The following is a 26,853-nucleotide window of genomic DNA, read 5'->3' as shown; positions in this document are numbered from 1 at the left end:
GGATCTTGAGGAGAAACAGAAAGGTAATTCTTAGAAAAAAGGGATTATGTTTGTGGTTAGGGTGTGTTATGGTCTGAGACTGCGAGAAATGACCACCTAAAGACTGAATTGAGCCAAATTAGGAGTCTTTATTAGCTGACCAGCAACTACTCTCTGCACCGCCAAAGGCGGCAGCACAGAGAGCAGCCTTGAACCTTTGAAGCAGAAAGCTTTTATTGTGGGTGAAAAATCATTGGGGCAGAGCAAGCATGATTACAGGGGCAAAAAGCAGCATTACATCACTCTCGTGTCCTGGTGTGACAGGATCTGGGCAGTTTAGGGCTTGGTCATGTAGAACATGGGTGTTGTATTCCCACACTTGGGGCACTGTCTTTAACAAGCAGTTTTACAGAAACGAAATAGCAGGTTAATGATTTTTCGGCACGAAACTCACATTATGACATTATAGAAATAGCTTTGACAATGTTAAAATTCCTTTAACATTATATGGCCAAAAGTTATAACAGTCAGTAGTCTTGAAGCTTTGGGCCCTTAACAGGTGCTGGCAGTTTTCTGAAAATTATGAGATCAGTGAGTTAAAGCCACATGTGTATTTTATTAAACGTGCCGAATTTTGTCACAAGTTTTTATCAGATGCATTGAAAAGTTAGGGTCCCTGATGTCAGAAGAATGTCTTTTCTGGGCAGCGGTAATAACTCTGAGAAATAAATGCTTTGAGATTTTACATTAGAAGAATCTGCTGTCTATTGAATTGCTCCATAATTGGACCAAGTGGACAAATGGATTAAACATGTTTATCTCAAGTCTCCACATTTTTAAGCTCTTATATTTGTGCCTGAGCTTACTAGGGGTGTTTGCTTTGATAAATATAACTAGTTAACAAGTTAATTTGCCACATGCTACTTCATTTTTTGCTGTGTAAGTGTAGAAACTCAAGTGCTCTGCTATACCCATGCTGTGCCAGCAAAGACTTAGGGAGGTGCTCTTTGTGCCTTCACAGCTGATTGTCCTCATCAGATCACAGCATCCAGCTTTTATTGTGCTCTTGCTCTGTACTAGGCACTGTGGTCAGGGCTTTACGTATATTATCACATTCAATCCTCTAACGGGTTAAGTAGCTTAAGGAATGTGCGCAGGGTCACACAGGTGGTAGTAAATGGTAGAGCTGGGATATAAACCCAGGTGTGTCTGGCCCCAGAGACTATGTTTTGTTTTGTTTTTTTGAGACAGAGTCTCACTCTGTTGCCGCACTAGAGTGCTGTGGCATCAGCCTAGCTCACAGCAACCTCAAACTCCTGGGCTCAAGCAATCCTCCTGCCTCAGCCTCCAGAGTGGCTGGGACTACAGGCATGCGCCACCATGCCCGGCTAATTTTTTCTATATATTTTTAGTTGTCCAGCTAATTTCTTCCTATTTTTAGTAGAGACGGGGTCTCACTCTTGCTCAGGCTGTGGGCTCAAACTCCTGAGCTCAAACGATCCGCCCGCCTCGGCCTCCCAGAGTGCTGGGATTACAGGCGTGAGCCACCGCACCTGGCCCAGAGACTATGTTCTTAACCACTGTATTAAACTATCTCCCCAAAGGAGAGAGGACCTTCTAGGTAAGTGGAGTTAGTGGTGGCAGCATAAGAGCCAGCGCTAGCTACACGTCTCAGTTGACCCTCGGCTTCCACTGGCTATAAGGAGAGTGGAAAATGAATAGAGGGATTGCAGATGGGGGAATCTTCCTTCCTGCCAGGACGGTGGTAGAGAAGCTAGTGTGCCAAGGCTCTGCAGAGCTCACAAATGAGATGTCAAGAGTCCGGGTCTGGGGTGAGAACGGGGCTTGATTGCACACAGGCACAGCGGGTGTTTTTGGGGTGATGGAAGTGTTATAAAACTGGATTGTGGTGATGGTTGCACAATACTGTAAATTTACTAAACATTGTTGAATAGTACACTTAAAAAGGGTGAATTTTATATTGTGTAAATTATACTTCAAAGTGATTTAAAAAAAAAAAAAAAAGAACCTGAAGGACATAGAGGCAGCGGATTATTGGAAAAGTACATACCATACATGTAGTCTGAATCAGGTAGGCCTTAACCTGAAATGAAGAGCTTTCCTTGGCTTTGGAGTTCCAACTCTAAGTGATTCTGGTTTCTTTAGTGCAGTGGTTCTCACAGTTCACAGTGCATTAGAATCACCTGGAAGGCTTGTTAAACTACAAACTGCTGGGCCCTACCCAAGAATTTACATTTCTAACGAGTCCGGGGCAATGCTGATGTTGCTGAGGGGAGGGATCCATCTTTGAGAACCACATGCGTAAGTTTTATGCGAAAGTTTATCTCCATTCTCTGCTGGATTGTGCCCTCTTGGTTGAATATAGAATATTAGTTTGTTTTGCATAAACTATTAAAATGGAATCCAGTTTCACAAGGCTATATTTTCCACAGATTCATGGTTGTCAAATCCTGGAAACAGTCTACAAACACAGCTGTGGGGGTTTGCCTCCTGTTCGCAGTGCACTAGAAAAGTAAGTCATGGCTTGATCGGGAATTGGTGGTGGAGGTAGGTTTACTTGACTTCTCACAATTTATTTTTGGGTCATCTCAGGTTTCCCTCTGGGGAAAGTTATGACCAGGATAGAAAAAGCCATGTGAACAGAGGAGCCCATATAATCCTTATGATGTCTCAGCATTGTAAAGAGAGTAATAGAGTGTTGAGTATCAAAGCCAGAATTTAGCTGCCTGGATGACCTTGAGGCAATCCTTTTTAATTTTTGGATCCCGTTATCCCAGGATTTCCATTACGTGTGCCAGATATTGCTTGCTGTGTCTGAACATGTGCATTTGAGTAGCTGGTATTTTCACATCAAAGATCCTTAAAAATGTTTATAATCCCATTATGCCACTCTTAGGAATTTTATTCTAACAAAATTATTTAATAGAAGAAAATAACTATACAAACATATTCTTTGTTGTCTACTATATCAGGAAATTAGAAAATTACCAACAGTAGAAGAAAAGCTAAATAAATACATATTCACTTGGTAGACTATAAAGCCATTAAAATTACATTGTAAATACCATAACAACATGTAAAAATATACTGAAAATGATACAAAATTGTATTTGTCTTATGATTACAACTATATTAAAAATCTGTATGTAGTATGATCAAAGACTGTCTGTTTGATCTTTCTATTTCCCTTTTCCTCCTGATTTTTGAAAAAGAGAATGTGGCATTAATTGCAAAATTGTAATAGATGATCTCTGTGGCCATTCACACCTCTTAATCTCCACTATTACCACTGCACAAGTAAACCCTCAGAAGAGCAGGAAACTTTCGAAAAATATGTTTAAGGGATTTAATTCTCTATTATACTTTTATGCATAGAATATAAAATCTTATGTAGATTATTATACCAAATTTTACAGACCACATACTCAGATATGCATAAGTGAAAATGGATTCCCATTTGATTTTTCTTTTTTTTTTCCTATTTTTTTATTATTATTATTTTTTTTGAGACAGAGTCTCACTCTGTTGCCCTGGCTAGAGTGCCATGGCGTCAGCCTAGCTCACAGCAACTTCAAACTCCTGGGCTTAAGTAATCCTTCTGTCTCAGCCTCCCGAGTAGCTGGGACTACAGGCATGCGCCACCATGCCCAGCTAATTTTTTTTTTCTATGTATATTTTTAGCTGTCCAAATCATTTCTTTCTATTTTTAGTAGAGACGGGGGTCTCGCTCTTTCTCAGGCTGGCCTCGAACTCCTGACCTCGAGCAGTCCACCCGCCTCGGCCTCCCAGAGTGCTAGGATTACAGGCATGAGCCACTGTGCCTGGCCGATTTTTCTTTTCTTTTTTTTTTTTTAAGAGAGTCCATTCAGTTAGCATACTACACATAGCAGGCTCAAGTTTCTTTTCTCTCCAACTTTTTATTTTGAAAAATTTCAAACTTACAAAAAAGTTGAAAGGATCGTACTATAAAACATCAATTGTTAACATTTTGCCACATTTATCTTTTTTCTTTCTCCGTTTATATGTAAATGTGAAATACAAGTACACACCCCAGTTTTTTTGCTGAATCATTTGAAAGTAGCCGTGGATATCATAATATTTAACCCCTAAATACTTCACCTTGTATCCCTTTAGGAAAAAGGCGTTCTCAATAACATCTTACACTCAAGAAGGTTAACAATAACTCAATACAATATCCAGAATACATCCAAATTTTTCAGTCATTCCCCAAAAGAAGAACTAATAAAGTTCAGGATCCAGTCAATGTTCACATCCTGCATTTGGTTCTCATGTCTTTTTAGTCTCCTCTAATTTGGAACAGTCCCCTTGCCTTTTGTTCTTGCTCTTGTTGCTGTCTTTGAAGACATTGACATTTTAAGAGTCCTGACCAGTTGTCCTGAAGAATGTTCCACAATCTGGATTTATCTAATTATTTGTCCATGATTAGATTCAGGTTAAACATTTTTGGCAAGGATATTACATAGGTGATATTATTTCCCATTTTGTCATATCAGAAAGCACACAAAGTCAGTTTATCCCTTTATTGCCGTTGTGAAGTTTGATAACTTGGTTTAGGTGTTTGCATCAGATCTCCATTGTAGAAGTACCTTTTCCCCTTTGTAATTAATACGCTATCTGGAGGGTGATCCTTTGAGACCATCTTAATATCCTATTCCCCAAAAACCTTTCTGCATTTTGTTGCATCATATTGTATACCTGGCACTCACATGTTAAATCTCTTCTCCTTATGGATAACAAAAAAAAGAAATCAAATTTAATACTGTGTTAGCCAAAAAGAGACTCCATTAAGTCCATTTTTCAAATTTTTATTTTTTTTATTGCTATATAACAGTTGTACATATTTAGGGCTCATCAGTTTTGAAAATTACTTTATATAAAAGGAGGAAAGAAAATGTGCGTCTTCTAAAAGAATATCAGAACATGTCACTGAACATTTCAGACTTTAGGATGTGGGCTGCAAGTATGAAAATTCAATGAGTTAGTCAATCCACAAACATTTAAATTAAAATAGCACAATTATTTTTAACTTGATTGGTTATTTCTCTTGTGACTCATCAAACTCTCAGTCCTCTATCCTGTAGCAGTTTGAAGCGTGACTTCTGTGGCATTTGTGGGGTTTAGTATTGTCTAGGTGGACTTCTAAGCTTCTTGCTTTCCTTTCTGCTCAGAATCCTGGCTGTTTGTCATGGGGTCATGTATAAACAGCTCTCAGCCTGGATGCTACATGGACTCCTTTTGGACCAGCATGAAGAGTTCTTTATCAAACAGGGTCCATCTTCTGGTAATGTCAGTGCCCAGCCAGAAGAGGATGAGGAGGATCTGGGCATTGGGGGACTGACAGGAAAACAACTGAGAGAACTCCAGGACTTGGTGAGAGTGCAGCAAGAACCCTAGCATACTCCTACCAGGAGTCAGGAAAGTGTTTACCTAAATGATCTTTAGGTGATCCCTTCTAAGCTCATAGCCTGGGCACATTCCATAAATTCTTTAGATATAAATATTTGGTTTTATCTTAACTAATGTGGGACTACAAAATAGAAAATAATATTTGTTAAAAAAAAGAAAAAAGGAAAAAAAAACAAAGCCGTGTAAAAAAGAAAATATGTTTATAAGATTCCTTTTGTTTCCCCTTATCCCAATATATGCATCTAAGAGGTTAATAATAAGTCTTGTCTCTAGTACAAGTGGTAGCTAGTGACCCTATAGCTTTTATTTTTTATTTTATTTTATTTTATTATTTATTTATTTATCTATTTTTTTGAGACAGAGTCTCACTCTGTTGCCCAGGCTAGAGTGCCATGGCGTCAGCCTAGCTCACAGCAACCTCAAACTCCTGGGCTCAAGCAATCCTCCTGCCTCAGCCTCCCGAGTGGCTGGGACTACAGGCATGTGCCGCCGTGCCCAGCTAATTTTTTTCTATGTATATTTTTAGTCATCCAGCTAATTTCTTTCTATTTTTAGTAGAGACGGGGGTCTCGCTCTTGCTCAGGCTGGTCTCGAACTCCTGACCTTGAGAGATAGATCCTCCCGCCTCGGCTTCCCAGAGTGCTAGGATGACAGGCGTGAGCCACCGCGCCCGGGCATCCTATAGCTTTTAAATGCAATTTGGAGTTTTGATTAAGATTCTTCAAAGTCCTATATTGTCCATGTTCATCCATCCATTCATTTACCCTTTAACAACATTTCATTGAATGCCTGTTATGTGCCAGACATTGTTCTAGGTGCCGCAACTACACAGACATATAAAATGTAGTAGTCCCTGTCCTTAAGGAGCTTATGGTTTCATGGAAGATACAGAAAAGTAAACAGTTACATTACAGTTTGCTAAGTGCTATGAAAAGAGTAAGTATGGGTGTTCTTGGAACATGGTCTTGAGGTAGGATCTCGGAGTAACTAGAGTAGGCTTTTCAGTGGAATGTATGTCTGTATTGCACAGAGTCTGGAAGGTCAAGAAATGTCCAGACAGAAGGAATGGTGTATGTAAAGGTACAGAGGCCATGAAGGGACCTGGTTCATTTGAGGAACCATTAGTAATTAAAGGCTGAAGTATAATGAGTAACAAGTAAGAGATGGTGGGGAAGGGAAGTGGCACTCAATGAAGCTGTTGAGTTAAGCAGAGGCAAGATCATGAAGGTGCTCGTAAACAGTGGGAATGAATTTGGCCTTGAACCTGAAAAGAGTTGGGAGCCATTGAAGAATTTTAGGCAAGGCAGCATGATCAGACTTTATTGATAGATTGCTCTGGATGCTGTGCGGGGAATCATTTTTTTAAAAATCAAGATTAGAGGCAGGAAGACCAGTTAAGAGAGTTTCGGGGATACTTAGATGAAAATAATAGTGCCCTAAACCAAGGGCAGTAACAGTGAATATGGAAAAGAGTAAAAAGGTTTGAGATATGTTTAGGAGCTGGAATCAATAGGCCTTAATGATTAGATGGGTATGAGTCAAGAGGGGAGAATCAAGGACCATATGCAATTTTCTGCCTTCAGGAGCTAGGCGAGTGGTGATGATAGGGAATGTGTATTGCTGGTATGGGGGAAAGAAAATGAGTCTAATTTTGGGCATGTTGAGTTTGAGGAACTTGTAGGAAATGTTCAGTGGCCTCACCCTGGGGCACATGAGAGCAGTCTAGCTTGCTATAAATCTAAATATGGAACCATCAGCATATAGCTCAGAACTTTTTCATCTGGAGTCCCTGGGTGGCTTCAGGAGGTTCTGTGAAATGTTGTATGTCTGTATATTTGTCTGGAAGGTCCACAGCTTTTATAATTGCAGAGAGGCCTGTGACCTACAAAGATTAAAACAATCTGTTATGGTGACCAATGAAGCCATTGAAGAAGATGTGATTGTGTAAGAAGAGTGTGTAGAGCAAGAGGAAAAGAGAGTCTGGGATGATGCCCTGAGGAGCATCACTAGAGCAGACATATATACAAGACCTGAAAGCCAGGCGTGGTGGCTCACGCCTGTAATCCTGACACTCTGGGAGGCCAAGATGGGAGGATCACTTGAGGTCAGGAGTTTTGTACCAGCCTGAGCAAGAGCAAGACTCCGTCTCTACTAAAAATAGAAAAAATTAGCCAGGCGTGGTAGCATGCGCCTGTAATCCCAGCTACTCAGAGGCTGAGGGAGGAGGATTGCTTGAACCCAGAGTTTGAGGTTACTGTGACCTGGGCTGACGCCATGGCACTCTAGCCCAGGTGACAGAGCGAGACTCCGTATCAAGAAAAAAAAGACCACCCCTTTCACTATGCAAGTGAGGAAGCTGATCGGTTACACAGGTTTTTACAGCAGTAGTAAAAGCAGAGTGAGGACTAAAATCCCAATGTTTAAAAGCCACTGTTATTTCCACAATGCTACTCTACTGCCTGAAAATGAAATACTTTTCTCCAGCTCTGGTGATTTAAGTATTGTGCAACTTCAGACTTAAAGTCCCTGCTTCTAAAAATATAAATCATGGGTTAGGAAAGTTGCTAGGTATTTTCTTATTTTCCTTTTCTTACTTCATACTTCATCTCTGATACAAATTATTTCCTTGACTAGCGCCTGATTGAGGAAGAGAACATGCTGGCACCATCTCTAAAGCAGTTTTCCCTACGGGTGGAGATTTTGCCATCCTACATTCCAGTGCGGGTTGCTGAAAAAATCCTATTTGTTGGAGAATCTGTCCAGATGTTTGAGAATCAAAACGTGAACCTAACTAGAAAAGGTAGAGATCTCCTTGCCCAATGTACCACCTCCTCAAAAGCTGTTACTTAGTAGTATGTGGCCCCAAAGCATGCCCTGTCAGGGTGAGTGGCTGGTAATATTCGTGTACAAAGATCGTAGCACAAGCATGACACGGTTGCCTGCTTTTGGCTGAGAAGCAGGCGAAGCTGCTGCCCCACCGAGATTAGCCCTCTCCAGAAAACCGTGGCTGTCCTGGGTGTTCTGCCTTCCTTTGTCAGTGTCTTCCTATTTTGCAGGATCCATTTTGAAGAAGCAGGAGGACACTTTTGCTGCAGAGCTGCATCGTCTCAAGCAGCAGCCGCTCTTCAGCTTGGTGGATTTTGAGCAGGTGGTGGATCGTATTCGTAGCACTGTGGCTGAGGTTTGTCTTTCGTCTTATTTTTTTTTTAAGGAAGAAAATGGACTGATTCCCCAGAAATTGAGTGAATGACTTGTTTCTTCTTAATGTGGTTAGAGCTGAGCTTTGGAGAGAATTAATTGAGAGTTGAAGGGTAGGAGATGGAAAATAAAAGCATTCTTTCTGTTTTTAATAACAGGCAGAACTGTCTTAGGCTTCTCTCATCTGACAGGTGTTTTTTAGTGAGTTAGTGGAATAAAGGAGAGGTGGTCTTGGTTTAATTTCTGACAGTCAGCATTTTGGATCTCTCTATAATATAGTTTGCAATAACTCCAAGGAATCAACTGATTCTGACTAAATTTAGTGTCTTACTTATATTTTAGTATGGCTTTATAACATGCTTTCATTTATGTGTACAATAATCTTATGAGGGCCGGGTGCGGTGGCTCACACCTGTAATCCTAGTACTCTGGGAGTCCGAGATGGGAGGATCGCTCAAGGTCAGGAGTTCAAGACCAGCCTGGGCAAGAGCGAGACCCTGTCTCTACTAAAAATAGAAAGAAATAATCTGGACAGCTAAAAATATATAGAAAAAAATTAGCCGGGCATGGTGGCACATGCCTGTAGACCCAGCTACTTGGGAGGCTGAGACAGGAGGATTGCTTGAACCCAGGAGATTGAGGTTGCTGTGAGCTAGGCTGACACCATGGCACTCTAGCCCGGGCAACAGAGCAAGACTCTGTCTCAAAAAAAGAAAAAATAATAATAATCTTATGAGGAAAACAAAAAATATTATTTTCCAGCCAGGTGTGGTAGCTCATGCTGTAATCCTAGCACTCAAGTTCCTTTCATCTTTTTTCACTGAATCTATTTCTATTCTTTTATCATTGTTGTTACAACTCTTTGGGAAATATAATTCATAGAGGAAAGTAAAATTTTATTGGATGAGTTATGTAAGATTTTAAAATCAGTTTTTTCTTGTAAAATTTTGAAATGAATATATTGCTAGAAAGTATATTTCCAGTTTGTAAAAATGATAAATAATTGAAGCTCCGACTCTTTGAAGTTTCTTAGAATTGTAGCTAATAGACTTTTTTGAAAGGTATTATTGTAACAATGATGACAGCTTATAGTAATGAGAAGAAATAGTGTGCCTAGAAGGTAAAAGGGGGAGTGCATCTTGTGGATATGTGTCGTGCTCATCCCTTTTGGGAATCTGTCTCTCCTTTTAAATTTTTAAAGTATTCATGCTATATGTACTATTTCTATAAAGTTCAAAAACAGGCAAAACTAATTTGGTGCCAGGTGTCTCAGGATATTGTTTGCCCTTGGATCAATGGAAGGAGCATGAGGAGGGCTTTTGGGTGCTGGTAATGTTCACTTTATTCCATTTCTTCATCTGGGTGCTGGTTATACAAGTGATTTCAATTTGTAAAAATTCTTCAAGCTGTAAACTTATAATTTGTGAACTTTTCTATATGTATTTTAGTACTTAAAAAGGTTTTTAAAATTCTCCCTTAATAGTTTTATGTCTCTATTGGTTATTGCTTATATAGAGAAATAGTGGTATAAATTTTTGTAAGTTACTCTTATAACTGGCAACTTGTTGAACTCTTTTAGTTCTGATAGTTTGATTCTACTGGTTTTTCTTGTAGATGATCATATCATCTGCAAAGTTAGAGTTTTATAACTTTCCTTCTAATTTTTAAACTTCTTGTTCTTTATTTCTTACAGTGTTAGCTAGGATTTTTAATACTGTTATTAAACAGCTGGGGTGATAGTTTATATAAACTGTTAAACAGTAGAGGTAAAATTGGCATCCTTGATTTGTTGGCTCTTACAGATAATGCATATAGATGTGGAGAAAGGGGAGCTATCGTACACTGGTGGTGGGAATGTAACTTAGTGCAATCACTATGGTGAACAGTAAGGCGTTTCCTCAAAACTGAAAATAGAACTACCATATGACCCAGCAATCCCATTGCTGAGTATATATCCAAAGGCTGGGAATGCAATATATTGAAAAGGTATCTACACTGCCATGTTTTTTGCAGCACTACTCACAATAGCCAAGATTTGGAATCAACCCAAGTGTCTATGAACATATGAATGAAGAAATTGTGGTGCATATACACAATGGAATATTATATAGCCACAAAAAAGAATGAAATCTTGCTATTTGCAATAACATGGATGGAAATGGGAGAACATTATGTTAAGTGAAATAAGCCAAGCACAGAAAGACAAATCTCACATGTTCTCACTCCTGTGTGGGAGCTAAATATTAAAAACAATTGATCTCATGGAGACAGAGTGGAATGATGGTTACAAGAGGCTGAAAAGGATGTTGGGGGGGGAGGATAAAGTGAGGATGGTTAATGGGTGCAAAAATATAATTAGAGATAGAATGAACAATATTTGATAACACAACAAAGTGACTATAGGCAACAGTGAGTTAAGGTATACTTTAAAATAACTAAAAGAGTGGAACTGGAATGTTCCTAACACAAAGAAATGATAAATGCCTGAGGTGATGGACGCCCCAGTTATCCTGATTTGATTAATTCACATTGTATGCCTGTGTCAAAACATCACATATACCTCATAAAGATATATAACTATTATGTACCCATAATAATTAAAAAGAAAGTAAGATAATGCATATAAAGTTTCTCCTTTATTATAATATTTAGTGTAGGCTTCTGGCACATAGTTTATCAAGTTAAAGAAATTTCTCTCCTATTCCTAGTTTGCTAAGAGTTTTTACCGTAAATAGATGTTCAATTTTATCAGCTTTTTCTATATCAATTTAAGATGTGGTTTCTTGCTCTGGGTTCCTTTTCCCCTTGAGTCTGTTTACTTGGTAAATTCCTGGATAGATTTTCAGACGTTAAATCTTCAGGGATAAACCCTACTTGATTGTGATGTTTATTTTTTTAATATACTGTTAGAGTTGGTTAGCCAATACAATATTAGAATTTTTACATTAACATTCACTAGTGAAATAAGACTATACTCTTCTCTTCCTATATTATTATTTTTTCCCCAGAATATTATGGGGGTACAAATGCTTTGGTTACATATATTGCCTTTGCACCACTTCAGTCAGAGCTCCAAGTGTTCTCAACCCCCAGACAGTGCACACTGTACCTGTTAGGTGTGAATTCATCCATCCCCTCCTTCTGCCCCCATCTGCCCGAACACCAAAGGCCTTTATCAAAAAGTCCCAAAACAATAAATGTTGGCATGGATATGGAGAGATAGGAACACTCATACACTGCTGGTGGGATTGCAAACTAGTACAACCTCTATGAAAAGTAATATGGAGATACCTCAAAGAACTAAAAGTAGAACTACCATTTGATTCAGCAATCCCACTACTGGGCATCTACCCAAAGGAAAAAGGACTCGAATGTTTATAGCAGCACAATTCACAATTGCAAAGATGTGGAAACAACCCAAGTGCCCATGAATACATGAGTGGATTAATAAAATGTGGTGTATATATACCATGGAATACTACTCGGCCATAAAAAAAAAATGGTGAACTAATACCTCTTCTATTATCCTGGATGAAGCTGGAGACCATTCTTCTAAGTGAGGTACCACCAGAATGGAAAAACAAACACCACATGCACTCACCATTAAATTGGTACTACTCAATCAACACATAGGCACATATGGAAGTAACATTCATTTGGGTGCCTGACAGGTGGGAGTAGGGAGGAGGGGATGGGTAAATTCACACCTAATGGGTGCTATGCACGCTGTCTGGGGGATGGGCATGCTTGTAACTATGACTCTGGTGGTACAAAGGCAATTTATGTAACCAAAGTGTTTGTATCCCCGTAATGTTCTGAAAGAAAAAAAAAAAATGCAACCTATGTTTACTAATAATCAGCTAAAAAAAAAAAAAGATTGTATACATTCATATCTGCATTTTCAACATTGGAATAGATCTGTATATTCATTCAACTGATACCAGAAGTTATGTCTGGGAAGAATGATAAATGTGTGAAGTAGTGAAAGGCGATTTTTATTTTCATTCTATTTGCTACTTTTTTTCACAACACACATGTTATGCATAAATAACAGTCTAAAGAAAAAGTTCAAGTAAAAAAGTGAAATAGAGCTTTTAAAAAATACATATTTTTTAAAAACATTTATTCTTGTACCAGTTTTGGTACTTTCTAGGAACTTACCCATTTAATCTAGATTTAATTAAAATCTCTGCTGTCTATACTTATTTTACATTTTATCTAAGTTTTCTCTTTTTTATTGTTTAGTCTTATTAATCTTTTCAAAGAACCAGCTTTTGTTTTTATTCTTTTTTTTTCCTTTTCTTTTTAAGAGACCAGGTCTCACTATGTTGCTCAAGCTGGAGTGCAGTGGCTATTCGCAGGCTCGATGATAGCACACTGCAGCCCTAAATTCCTGGACTCAAGTGATCCTCCGAAGTAGCTGGGATGACAGGCACACATCACCACCCCCAGCATATTCTTTTTTTAATTCTCTATTTCATCAATATCTACCTTTCTCTTTATTATTTTCTTCTTTCTTGTTTCTTTGAGTTACTCTTTTTCTAAGTTGAAAACTTGACTCCTTTATTTTTAACCTTTATATTTGGAGAACTGTACATAAAATTTACATATTGCTTTACATAGGTCCCATGAGTTTTTGGCATGTAGTGTTTTCATTATCATTCTGTCCTAAATAATTCTTAATTTTCTTTATGATTTTCTTTTTAACCAAGGAATTTATTGTTTCAATTTTCTTGCATTATGCCCCAATAGAGAACATAGTTCTGTATTGATACTGGTTCTCTGGAATCTATAGCAGCTTTCTTTATGGACAGGGTCTGGTTTTTGTTTTTAACTGTTCTGCATGTGCCCACAGAATGTATATTCTGTGTTGAATGTAGAGTTCTAATTGTTCATTTTGAGGATATATGTTAGGCATGTGCATATTTATAATAAATACATATTTATTCTGTTTTTTCTTTCATGTACACATATCTTCTGTATCATCTATGATATATGTTGTATATACATTTTTTGTCTTAAATTCCATTAGTTATTAAGATCACTGTTCAGCTTTCTTTTGGATATTTACCTTATGTCTTCTTCTATCCTTTACTTTCAACCTATTTGGTTTTATCCCACTCTTCTTGCCCTCCCAGTCCCCAGGCAACCACTGGATCTGCTAGTTCTGTCACTATACGTTAGATTGCATTTTCTAGAGTTTATAAAAATGAATTCATATATGTATTCTTTTTGGGGAGGGAATCAGGCTTCTTTTACTCAGCATAATTATTTTGAGATGAATCCATGTTGCATTTATCAATAGTTTATTCCTTTTAACTGCTTAGTTAGTATTCCATTGTTTATACCAATGTGTTTGTCCATTCATCTGCAGATAGATATTTGAGTTGTTCCCTCATTGTAGTTTTAATTTGCATTCCCCTAGTGACTAAAGATGTTAAACATTTTTCCATGTACTTCTTTGCCCATTTTGTATTGGGTTTTTTTGTTTTCTTACTATTGAATTCTGAGAGTTCTTTATATATTCTAGATATAAGTTCTTTTTATGTGACTTACAAATATTTTCTCACATTCTATGACTAGTCTTTTTCATTCTCTCAATGGTATCTTTCAGAGAACAGAAGTTCATGTTGATGAAGTTTAATTTATCTTTTTTTTTTTTTTTCCTTTTATGGATCATGTTTTTGGTGTTGTGTCACTTTGCCTAACCCAAGGTCTCAAAGATTTTTCTCCTCTGCTTTCTTCCAGAAATGTTATAGTTTTCAGTTTTACATTTAGGTCTATAATCATTTTGAGTTAATTTTTCTATGTGGTAGAAGGTATGTTCTTTTTTTAGTATATTGCTGGATTTGTACAGAACCATTCTTTGCTGGAGTTTTCATTGTAATGAAATTTTGTCCCTATTTTGTTGGTTCTTTTCACAGCATCTCTGGAAGTTGATGGTAGAAGAGTCAGATTTACTGGGTCAGCTGAAGGTAATAGCTATTCTTTTAATTATTAAAATAATGCTGTTGGGCAATGAGTTACACTTTGTAACCTTTTCCTGAGAGCAACAGTTGCCTATATCCAGACTTCCAGAGTGGACTCATTTGTTTTTATCCAAAGTGAGCAAACTATACTTAATGCTACAAATCTATAATACAAAGATTTGGGAGTTTACTTTCTTCTGGCCTAATATAATTATGCTGCTGTTGAAGAAATGATACCAGATACACAGCAGTCATCCTGCTGTGAGGAACTGCTAAGTATGCCTCTTTGAAATGCCAAATGCCTCATCTTTTTGTTGGCTGGGCTCAAATTGATGAGATTGGAAATGTGTATGTGTAATTCCCTCAGGATAGTGAGGAGCTCCTGGCCCTGCTTTACTGAATTGTAAATTAAAATTCTTTCCTCAGATCATTAAAGACTTTTACCTTCTGGGACGTGGAGAACTGTTTCAGGCCTTCATTGATACAGCTCAACACATGTTAAAAACACCACCCACTGCAGTAACTGAGCATGGTAATTACCTGTGGCCCTGAGAATGACCAACTTACGGAAGTTTCAGGGTATTTCTTGGCTGCTGCTGACCCTTTTAAGGCCTGCTCCACATAAGAGGAGCCTGGTGAGTTACAGAACAGTGATTTCCAAAGATGGAAGGCCCTCTCAGGTAGGCTTCACACTGAGGTCATTAGGAACAGCATCTTGGCCTGTGATCCTCCCTGGAAGAGTTGGTGCAGGCCTTCAAAGCAGGTATTTTATATCATCAGATTATAGCCATATATACCTTATGGGGCATATTGGGACTTAGTGCCACTTGTAGTGATGTATTAGGATTTTTTAGGTGTAAAAGATGGAAACGTAACCTGTGTTAGCCTAGTTAGAAAGGGGAACTTATTTGCTATTATGTCTAAAACTCCAGTGGGATAGGAGTATAGCTAAGCCTCAGAACAACTGAAACTAGGGACTTGGATACTATTAGGAGTCTTTCTCTCTTTCTCATCATATCTTGCCTGTGTCTCTTATGTATTCTTTGATGACCTTCAGTCCCATCTGGAAACATGGCCACCAGCAGCTCCCAGGAACATGCCTCACAGTGAGGAACCAAACCCAGTCTCTCTGGTAGCAAGTTAAAGAATCCTAGAGAAAGGATTTTGACTGGCCCAGCTCAGATCACATGCCTATTCCTGTATCAGTCAAAGAAGTCAGACACTAGGATATACCTAGTTCAGTAAATCAGTTGATGGCCATTCCCATTCAAACTACGGGAACAGAGTTGGGTGAGGATCTGAGCCAGAAAAAGAAAATGGCAGAGAGAAAATACACAAACACAGGGTGATCGTTTTTCTAGCTCAATAAAACAATAGATGTCCACTGTGCTTATATACTACTTTTTTGGTTGCAGATATCAGAAAACCTAATTCAAACTCATTTAAGCAAAGAAAAAAAAAAAGGAAAGAAAGGTTTTATTGATTCTCATAACTGAAAACCTCCAAAGTATGATGGCTTTAGGCAAAGTTTGATCCAGAGGCTCACATAACACCTTTAGGTTCTGGTCTCTCTCCATCTTTCGCCTCTGCCTTTCTTCTCAGATGGGCTTGCTCTGTATGATAGGAAGGTAGCCTCCAGCTAAGTTTACATCCTACTAAGTCCCTGTTTATCTCTAAAAAAGAGCTGTACTTTTTAGAGTCTAAATAGACTCTCTGGATTGGCCTGGCTTGGGTCATGGTCAATTTGTCCCTAAACAAATTAGTGTCCCTAAACAAATTAGTAGAGTATTACATTCTATTTGATCATGCCTGGGTCACCTGCCTACCCCTAGAATCAGGTATTATCTCTAGAACTACCCCACTGGAACTACATGAACTATACTGAGTATGGATGATTCTCCAAGGAAAACTTGGTACCAGTAAGAAGAAAAGGAAGAATGAATGCTAGTCATGCAAAAGCAACAGATGTCCACTGCATCCTGCTATTCGTGTCAGGCAGGTTAGGGGAGAAGTGGAAGCTGGAGGAGTCCGGGTCTGTTACGTAGCAAAGCATTCTTGTCTGCCTGTCTGTTCTTTCTTGCAGATGTGAACGTGGCCTTTCAACAGTCAGCCCACAAGGTGTTGCTAGATGATGACAACCTTCTCCCTCTGTTGCACTTGACAATTGAGTATCATGGAAAGGAGCACAAAGGTTTGCCATTCTTACCTGCTCCTACTGAACATCCATTTTCTCATCTCTGCTTCCCTCCACCTCCACAGAAACCATATAAGTTTGGACCTTAGAAATCATCTGGTACAGTACTATAATTTTATACAGAAGAAAAAGGAAGCCCAGAAGTCCAAAGGGAGATGCCCAGGCCATGATTTTTTGTTTTGGGGTTTTGTTGTTGTTGTTATGCTGCTGGAATGGTCCCTGTTTCTTTCTTTCCAGCCCTTAGGCTTTAAGGCTGAAAACAAAAATCTCTAAAAGATCTCCCAAAAGAACCTCACATAGAAGTTTCTCTGCTTCCCAGTGAGCTCTCATTTCATGAATGTTACTCACCTTGTTGATCTCTGGTTCTGGATTAACGAAGTCGTTTCCTTTTCCTTTTCCTTTTTCTTTTTCCTTTTCTTTTCATCATAGCAGATGCTACTCAGGCAAGAGAAGGGCCTTCTCGAGAAACTTCTCCCCGGGAAGCCCCTGCATCCGGCTGGGCAGCCCTAGGTCTTTCCTACAAAGTACAGTGGCCACTACACATTCTCTTCACCCCAGCTGTCCTGGAAAAGTGAGTATTTCTGAGATTCTCACAGGTAAATATGACTTACCTTACTTCCAAGGGAAGAAATTATCAGGAAGAGAATTAATGGGAGTAAGATAGCCACCCAACTAGTTTTTAACAATCTGTAAATCAGAAGTTACAAACTGTTACGCCTTCAAGGACTAGACTGATCACATTAATAAATGGACTACAGATGTGAGACATAGGGAGCAGTGGGTTGCTGGAATGAATAGGTGGGTATATACCTACTTAAAACCATCATAAGTTTTTTAAAAAATTTGCTAAGTAACAAGCAACATGTAGTCTGCCAGTTTGTGAGCTCTGGAAAATGAGATTGGGCATACACCCAAAAAGATGAGGAAGATCTCAGGTACAACATTAAGACTCTGGCCCTTAAAGATTCTATCAGACCTGACAAGATTGCTGCCTAACTTTTATAATTTTTTGTCGATTTACTTGGGAAAGTCTTCTAGCCCAAATGTTTGCTGTGGATATTAGCCACTGGGGAGATCACCTTCTTACCCCTAGGAAGAGGCAACAGGGGCAGCCAAGCTGGGGGGATGGAATAAAGGAAGTAGACTGAGGTAGTATGAACTTCCTATTAGATCAGCCTTGTTCTTTTTTTTTTTTTTTTTTTTTTTTTTTTTTTGAGACAGAGTCTCACTCTGTTGCCCGGGCTAGAGTGAGTGCCGTGGCGTCAGCCTAGCTCACAGCAACCTCAAACTCCTGGGCTCAAGCGATCCTCTTGCCTCAGCCTCCCGAGTAGCTGGGACTACAGGCATGCGCCACCATGCCCGGCTAATTTTTTCTATATATATTTTTAGCTGTCCATATAATTTCTTTCTATTTTTAGTAGAGATGGGGTCTCGCTCTTGCTCAGGCTGGTCTCGAACTCCTGAGCTCAAACGATCCGCCCACCTCGGCCTCCCAGAGTGCTAGGATTACAGGCGTGAGCCACCGCGCCCGGCCCAGCCTTGTTCTTTATCACAAGAGCCTGCCAAGTGCTGTTGCTTGGCCTGGTCAAGATCTAATATCCCCAAACCAGGGGGGAACCAGAGATCTATGGAAAGGAGGTGGAAGAATCATACTTGGCCTCTGAAATCCATCCCCACACCATTTCTAGGAACTTCCCAAACCCTATTCCTGGTTAGAGAACTAGCCACTGGCCTGGTTGGAGGATGAAAGCTATCATGCTCAGTGGTGCTAGAAGAATAGAGAAAAGAGAAGCAAATGAACAAAAGGGCTATCTCTTTTCCAACCACCACTCTTCATCCTTCCTGTTCCTCTTCACTGGCCTCTCTACACTTTTGAGGGTAGAGAAGCTTAGGGTATAATAGGCTGAGCATAAACCTGAAAAGATGAGGCTGGTTCAGAGAGAAGATTATATGGCAAGTTCAGAGCCAATGGTCCAGCTAAGCAAGTTGCATGGACCTTGTCCAGAGAGCTTCCAAAGCTCCACGGCTCTCAGCATCCCACAGGCCAACAGTGTACTTACTTCCTAACTTGATGTGCCCTTAACACCCTTGAAGAAATCAAGTTTAGAAGTATTTACTTGAACTTTGTATTAGGAAAATTTCTAAGTATAAACTATAACAAACTCCCATGTCCATTACCTACCTTCAGTAACTACCAACTTTATGCTACTTGTTTCATCTATCCCTCTCCCCTGCCCACCCCCCTTTTTTTGCTGGAGCTTTATAAAGCAAATCCCAGACATGTCATTTCACTCTGCCACTAAGCAATTAAAAAGGGATATTTCAACATAATTACTACAATGCCATTATCATGCTCAATAAAATTAAGAGTAACCCCTTACAACCTAATATCCAGTCTACATTGAAATTTCCCCAGTTATCTAAAAATATTTTTATGACTGGGTTTGTTCAAATCAGTATCTAAACAAGGTCTGTTATTTCACTATGCTTGTTCCATTAGAAATAGATAATCTTTAAAACAAAATGGTATTGGATTGTCTTCTGCAAGCCTGCCTACACACAAGTAAAGATACCCCGTTCTACCAGGAATCAGCTGCTCTTCCCATCTCAGTACAGGGTCTCAGCATTAAGCAGTTAGCCCCCGAGCTTACTGGGAGGCAGGAGCCTGATCTCATTAAGGGAAAATATTTTACCTTTGGGCTTCAGGGACAGAGAATCAGAGACATCATAATCCTCGATTCATAAAACACTATTATTATTGGTTCATGGAAGACCTTCTTTCCTTCCTTTTCACACACACACACACACACACACACACTCTCTCTCTCTCACTCTCTCTGTGTCAAAACCATTTCCCAGCACAAAAACTAGAACACGGACAACAATGTCCATCTACTTACTTACGTGTTCCTTCCCAGTCTTGTCCCCTTGCTTTCCCCAACCCATAGTGACCACTACCATAAATTCCATCTTTCTTTCCTTTTTCTGTAGCTTTACATCTATGTATATTCCCCCAAAGTTTTATTTTGCTTTTAGTTGTTTTAAGAAATATAAAAAATGCTCTATCTTTTGCAATTTACCTTTTTCATTCAAAAATCATATTGCTAAGAGTTGTTTTGTTGTGTTGTATAGTTGAAATTCATTCATTTTGACTGCTATATAATACTCCATTGCATAAATTATAACTTATTTGTCCACATCTCTAGCCATTTTTTGTTCCTTCCTGCCTTTTTAGGGGAGTGGTGGGTAGCACAAAGTCCTAGGGTCTGTCATGTAGTGGGATATGGAGGTAAAGTTTTTATCTTGAATAGCCTGATGTTTCTGTCACAGGTACAATGTTGTTTTCAAGTACCTACTGAGTGTGCGCCGGGTGCAAGCCGAGCTGCAGCACTGCTGGGCCCTGCAGATGCAGCGCAAGCACCTCAAATCCAACCAGACTGATGCAGTCAAGTGGCGCCTAAGAAATCACATGGCATTCTTGGTGGATAATCTTCAGTACTATCTCCAGGTCTGTGCTGAGGGATGAGGAGAAAGTGGGGGTATAAAAAAGTCTAGGAGGTTGGCAGACGGATATTGAAGGGTAACTACAGTTCCTTTTGGCAAAACACTAAATTCAGGAGTCTTATCATGAGGCATGTTTCTTAAGGGCATGTTAGAGAAAAATGGAAATAAATGGATGAAGGGGAATATGGAGTTAGGATCCTTATCAGCAATCCATTATTTATTGTTCACTTGCCCCTGGTTTTGTTATTTGCTATAATTTCTGGAATCCTATAGGACTTAAACAAGTCAGTCAGTGGAGGGACATGGCATGAGTGGATTAGGTTCAGATAGGGGAGACTGGTCTGCCAGGACACTGGAGGTGGTTAATAATTAGGCAAATTATTCCTGCAAAACTGGGCAATATAAGGGTGTTTTTGGACAGCCTTAAAGTGGCTTGGTTAAAAGATAAGCAAAGAATTTCTATTTCATCCTATCAGGCATCTTAATGTCTTTCAGTGCTTAGAGTATGCAAGGTACTAAAACTATTTGTATAACTGTCTATCAGGTGGATGTGCTAGAGTCTCAGTTTTCACAGCTGCTTCATCAAATCAATTCTACCCGAGACTTTGAAAGCATCCGGTTGGCTCACGACCACTTCCTGAGCAATTTGCTGGCTCAGTCCTTTATCTTGTTGAAACCTGTAAGTCGGGCTGGTTGATTCCTTCAGATTGCTTCTAGCACTGACTGTTCCTTTAGGCACTTTGAGCTGACAGGATATGAAACTATCATTAAGCAATTATTCAGCTCCATTTTTAAACATTATAACAACTTACAAAGCAAAACTAAAAGGGAAGGTTAAAAGGAACCTGAAATGTCTTTGAATGTCTGAAATATTATATCATAAAATGTTGTGTTAATAAACTATTATTTATTATAGTAGCTACAGATTAAAGAATTATGTGCTTAACCCTCAGAAGGAAGGATTTAAAGAAATTCAAAAACCTTTCTGACATTATAGGAAAAAACAAAGAAAAGCACAGAGAGTTCACTTTCTTAGAACTCTTTTGGACCAGGATTGACCAGTCGTTTGAAAGTTGTTTTCAAAGACAGACAGGGTAGTGTCTGTCTATATGTATGTAGGTATATCTGTAAATACATGTGTATCTCCTTTATGGCAATTATTCTCAACCTTGGCTGCACTGGAATCATCTGGGACCTATAAAAAATCTAGGCCCCAGAGCATTTAAATTAGAATCTCTGGAATGGGACCCAGGCACCAGTATTTTTTAAAACTCAGAAACTGCTTCCAATTCCAGGATGAAAAGCAGGAAAATTGAAATGATCACTTGTGATTTCTAATGTAATGGTTGTATTTTAGCTCTGATGTGAGCTAGCTGTTACTCCTCAGTGTACCATACGACAAGTTCTACAGACTCCTTTTTGGTTCTGTTATCTGGGGCTGTTATTTTTGCTGCACTAAGGAAGAATGAGTTGTATAAATGCCACTCCAAAGGGTTCTATGAATTGAAAACAACCAAGAACCACTGTGACAGGTAGACAGTGTCCTGTATGGCATGGGTACATCCTTGGGGAAAAGCAGAATATCAGAGCAAGTCATCATCACTAAATATTTATTGTGTGCTTACTGTATGCAACACACTGGAAATACAAAGAGGTATAAGTCATGGCTCTGCCCTTAAGGAGCTCACAATCTAGTTGGAGAAATGAGACATATACACATACAAAGATCATTATCAACCCAGATGGCTTGAATAATTGCCAGGTAAACGTAATATAGGATAATATAGAAGTGCGGGCTCACTAAAGGCTACAGTGGGAAGGGAGCACTGCACTGGGAGAGTGGGACCTGAAGGTATTAACAGTATCTCAGGCACAGGGAACAACACTCACAGCTCAGAGACAGGAACACACTTCGGGTCTAAGAAATGACTAGTTTAATGTGGCCAGAGGAAGGTTTTGTGTAAGGGTGACTAAGAGAAGAATAGCATCTTTGCCAGGAAGGGATGAGTTTGTTTTACATGTGTTGCATTTGCGCTGGCAGGCCTTGTAAGTGGCAGTGCGTGTCTGTCCTGAGGTCACATTGGGATGTCGGCTATTAGACTATTTTCCCAGATCTTTAATTTCACAGATGTATCTTCCTTCTTTTCCTAATGGTAACTCTGTTTCCCGGATAGGTGTTTCACTGCCTGAATGAAATCCTGGATCTCTGTCACAGTTTTTGCTCACTGGTCAGTCAGAACCTGGGTCCCCTGGACGAGCGTGGAGCTGCTCAGCTGAGCATTCTTGTGAAGGTGAGTCCACCTGGCTATTGAAAGTATGCAGCTTTGTCCAAAGGAGCGATGGTTTTGCCAGTGGAGAATTCATGATCTTCCCTCTGAGTCAATAAAGCATTTCCTCAAGACATATACACAGAAATAACAAGATACAGAGATATGTTGGTATCAGTTGACTTTGAGGAAGATAATGTGCCGCCTCACAGTGTTCAAAAATAGTTCAGCCCTGAATAGTTTCAGCCCACCAAACATGTATTGGCTTTGTTCTCACTTTCTCACATCCTACCCGTCCTTATTTCCTTGAACTAACCCCCTATCTCACTGAGATTATAATTATCTGCCTTTAACAGAACAGGCTCTCCCCAACTCCCTACATGACAGAATACGTTAATTGGATACTAACTGCCAAATTCCTATTGATGAAAGAGTCCATGCATTTTGTGGAGTTGGTACTAAGAAGTCAAGTTATTTTAGGAGCTGATAGAAATGGGAATGTGGGAAGGCCAGTTGGTTCTGTAGAATTTTGAGCAAGGCTTTTCCGAGTAACTTTCCCCCACTGCCCCCCAGCCCCATCCTCCACATGGAGAGTTGGTGAGTTTAAGAGGAATGACAGCTGAGTCCTTCTCTCTGCAGGGCTTTAGCCGCCAGTCTTCACTCCTATTCAAGATTCTCTCCAGTGTTCGGAATCACCAGATCAACTCAGATTTGGCTCAACTACTGTTACGACTAGATTATAACAAATACTACACCCAGGCTGGTGGAACTCTGGGCAGGTAGGAACAACCCTTGGGGATCTCAGTAGACTTTTTTTTTTTTTTTTGGTGACTTTTTAATGAGTTGTAGAATGCCAGAGCTGGAAGGAGACTTTAGCTATCATCTATCTAGTCCAAACACTCATTTTATAAATAAGGGTCAGAGAAACAAGGAGTGTGTCTGTCCATCTTTAATAATTTTAATGAAGATTATTTTCCACTAAAAAATCATCATTATGGTAAAATACTAAAACAACTGACAGTGAGATAGGCGTTAAGTCCTTTGCTGGGTTATATGTATTGCCAAGTGGCTTCCATTCCCAATTCTGACTTGAACTAGCTGTGCAGCCTTAGGCACCTGGCCTTGCCCCCAGCTTCCACATCTGTGAAAGGAGGGGATGCCACTTTGAACTCTAAACCTTTTTTGAAATCTAATAGTGAGATTCAGTGGTAGTTGGCTTCTCAGAAGTATGTGTCATTCCCACTCAAAAGTCACTTTATTGTCCTCCTTTCTCTCTCTAAAACATCCTCAAGCAGATTTTTTTTTCTGAGTGATTTTAGCAGAAGAGTCAAAGAAAAGAAACTGAGTTTTAAGATGACAATATCTAGATCACAGGTTGCCCTGATGCATATTTCTTTGAAGACAATCTTGGGAAAGCATGATATTTAATGAGGTTCTTTTTTCTCTTTTTTAGTTTCGGGATGTGAGAATTTCTGACTCATAAACTGAAATAAGTCAATCCCACCACATTCCCAAGTCTGTAAGAGAAGATTCAAAACAAATATCCCCTTCTCTAGCCACGTGCCAAATGTCTGCGGCCTAGTGACAGGGCTCTACCTTTTCTCCTAGAAGCAATTACCGAATATCCAGGGGTACAAATCCTTCCTGTTATTCTCACGTGGAAGGAGTCTGTCCCACCTTGGGAAGGTTCTTAACGCACCCATCACAGCGAATGTGTGGCATCAGCTATTCCTGTGCTGACCAGGCTAGGGCTCTGATCCTTTACATTGAGAACACCTGTTGGATATGTTCATTTATTCAGCAGTCATTTACTGAGCACCTGCTGTGTGCCCAGGTACTGTTCAAGTTGTGTGGGAGATACAGCAATAAACAATGTAGATCAGAAAGTTAAATATTTTGGGTTCATATGTGAAAAAGGACTTATTTATAAATAGGCCAGCTGCTGGAGGTTACCACTGAGTGAGAAAGGAACAGGTAAGATAGGCTTTCCTTCTCTCTACACCAAGTAATCAATACCTATACAGATTATCTTTCCTCCCTCAGAAATTTAAGATTTCTGAAGAATTTTGCCAATAACTGCTAATTATTTAAGTCTGGTAAAAGGGAAATTCCAGCTGATGAAAAAATACATTAAAATCATTTATGTATGTTTTTTCCCCCCCAAAGAAAAAAGGTCCTTAAGACCCCTCCCTCTAAGCTGAAAAAGATGCAGTGTTCCGGTCTCGGCTTACAGTAACTGAATCTGACCTTTACATCTTCTACACACTACAGACACCCTTATTCCCTGCTACTGTCAACTGAAGGTGACCCCTTCCCTCTGCTGCCTCTAGAGCAGGCATTGGCAAACTGTGGCTTGTTTTTGTAAATACAGTTACATTGAAACACAGCTACGCCCATTCGTTTACTCATTGTCTTTGGTTGCTTTCATGCTCTCACAGCAAAGGTGAGTAGTTGTAACAGACCAAATGGCCCACAAAGCCTAAAATATTTACTGTTTGGCCCTTTACAGAAGAAATTTGTTGACCCCTGCTTTAGAGAATGAGAGGACATTAACAGGGATAATATTGTGGACAGGGAAGGAATAGCCTTCCAGCTACTGTGACAATAAAACATTGGATCTCTGACTAGAGCCTTCAACATTTCCAAGTGTTCTCACTTGTGCTTCTCATGTTTGTCTTACAGAAAGTCATCCCATCAACCTTATGGTCAATGTCCAGTCACAGCAACTGGTTCTTTTCCCTTTTAGCTCAGAATGGGGGGGTATCCACAGGGCAGCTGTTAGTGAGAGCTCAGCTCTAAAAGAGCAAGAAAGAAAGATCTTTTTATAACTGTTAGGAAACGTAGAGCTGTGCCCAATTCCACTTAACTTTTGGCACAACTATTAATCTGGGCCCTCACCTACTTTAAAATCGAGTTTCTGGAAGCATAGCATTTTAGACAGCCTGGGACAACCTTTGACAATGATGCCAAAGAATAAAGTTTCCTCTAACTTTTTATTTTCCTTGGTTAGTTGTCCTCCTAAAGTGGACAAGCCTATGGAAAGCCTCAGAGAAGGTTGTTTGCCTTGTCATTTGTTCTGAGATTAAGTACAAAGAAACAAATGAAGAAATCCCAGTTACTACAACCAAAGAGATTCAACATTTATTTTATCATAAAAGTCCAGCAAATAAAACTATATACATGATCCATGCAAGGAGTCCAGTTACACACAAGACACATTTAAAACCTGGTTAAAACACAATCTCCACAATAGCAGTGAATAAAACCGGTAAGACCAAGTATCTTTAGTGAGAAACATAATCATGTTTATATTTTGGATGTTGCTTGAATCCAATTCTCTCCCCAACAATGAGGCACTGGATCACCCACTCTTGTGACACCACAGGCAACTGCAGTGCTTCAGCACACTTCAGCACTGAGGCTGGGCACGAGGGGTCCGTCACCACCACGTCAAATACCCCTAAAGCAATATCTGCAAAGAGCAGGAGAAAGTGAAAGAGGAAAAGGACACTCAAATTAGCCCTCTGTTAAAAAGACAGATATGTCCTTTTAGCCAATACATCCACTCTGCCCAAACTTATAACCCTGTTATGTCAAACACAGGGCTAGTAATCATGGCCAACAGTAAAAAGTTATAAACACCATATGCTGACCTTGTAGAAATGTTTAACAGAGATGCCACAGGAAATACTATACCTCAGTAGAGGCATAGACACCTCAGTGCTTCACTTATATTAACTCACCTCTTGAAGGTAGTACTTTACTTCCCTTAGAAACATGGATATGGTCAACTTATCAGGACTGAGACTTGGACCACAAGGCCCAACGGTATGGGTCCTTTAAACAATGACAACACACACACAATCTTTCTAGGTACCTTTGTTATGGGCACTTGAATGGTGCTGCTTCACGGAGGCTGCCCCCCCAGTCATGAGGATTTCAGACCAGAGCTCTAGGAAGTTCTGCTGTTGGTCTGATACCAAGAGTACCTTCAGATTCTGGAAGGGGTTTTCACGTGGTTGCCTATAAAAGAGAGAGCCCTTTGGAATTGGAAGAGACCTTAGCATGACAAATATCCAAAAAATAGCCCTTCTGCAAAGGGACTCATGCACATCCGAATGCTTTCAAAACCTAGCCCTGCATCAGGGTCCCCCTCTTTCTGTGAATGTATAGTCTCTCGAATCCTGGCTTTCTGATCCTATCCTTCTGATTTCCTTATTTGTCTCAGATTTGGAAATGATCCAAATCCTATTCCTGAGCCTGTATTTTTTAAATGGCTTTCTTAAAACTTAGT

At 39.6% G+C, this 26,853-nt stretch overlaps 2 protein-coding genes across 5 annotated transcripts in view; one reads left to right on the top strand and one right to left on the bottom strand.

Annotated features, from left to right (window-relative positions):
* TUBGCP4 (tubulin gamma complex component 4) overlaps positions 1–25,149 on the top strand; it is a 32,872-nt gene extending 7,723 nt beyond the window's left edge. Inside the window, exons 6-18 of one of the 2 annotated variants that reach the window (XM_069484155.1) lie at positions 2,433–2,512; positions 5,190–5,391; positions 8,062–8,227; positions 8,484–8,608; positions 14,550–14,600; positions 15,021–15,126; positions 16,678–16,785; positions 17,221–17,359; positions 20,119–20,296; positions 20,837–20,971; positions 22,467–22,583; positions 23,199–23,338; positions 24,013–25,149. In XM_069484155.1, coding sequence (XP_069340256.1) covers positions 2,433–2,512; positions 5,190–5,391; positions 8,062–8,227; positions 8,484–8,608; positions 14,550–14,600; positions 15,021–15,126; positions 16,678–16,785; positions 17,221–17,359; positions 20,119–20,296; positions 20,837–20,971; positions 22,467–22,583; positions 23,199–23,338; positions 24,013–24,025 — 1,560 coding nt within the window. In that variant the 3' untranslated portion in view covers positions 24,026–25,149. Of the gene's footprint in view, positions 1–2,432; positions 2,513–5,189; positions 5,392–8,061; positions 8,228–8,483; positions 8,609–14,549; positions 14,601–15,020; positions 15,127–16,677; positions 16,786–17,217; positions 17,360–20,118; positions 20,297–20,836; positions 20,972–22,466; positions 22,584–23,198; positions 23,339–24,012 lie in introns of both variants that reach the window. The other variant, XM_069484146.1, reaches the window with a different exon arrangement.
* A 569-nt stretch (positions 25,150–25,718) lies between these two features.
* Positions 25,719–26,853, bottom strand: part of TP53BP1 (tumor protein p53 binding protein 1) — a 69,566-nt gene continuing 68,431 nt past the window's right edge. For all 3 annotated transcript variants that reach the window (XM_069484079.1, XM_069484087.1, XM_069484096.1), the window contains 2 exons: positions 26,437–26,582; positions 25,719–26,031 (listed from right to left, as the gene is read on the bottom strand). In XM_069484079.1, coding sequence (XP_069340180.1) covers positions 25,844–26,031; positions 26,437–26,582 — 334 coding nt within the window. In that variant the 3' untranslated portion in view covers positions 25,719–25,843. The remainder of the gene's footprint in view (positions 26,032–26,436; positions 26,583–26,853) is intronic.

Source organism: Eulemur rufifrons, chromosome 2, assembly GCF_041146395.1.
Source record: "Eulemur rufifrons isolate Redbay chromosome 2, OSU_ERuf_1, whole genome shotgun sequence".
NCBI lineage: Eukaryota > Metazoa > Chordata > Mammalia > Primates > Lemuridae > Eulemur > Eulemur rufifrons.
The sequence above is the reverse complement of the archived record's forward strand: the minus strand, read 5'-3'. Positions and strand labels throughout refer to the sequence as shown.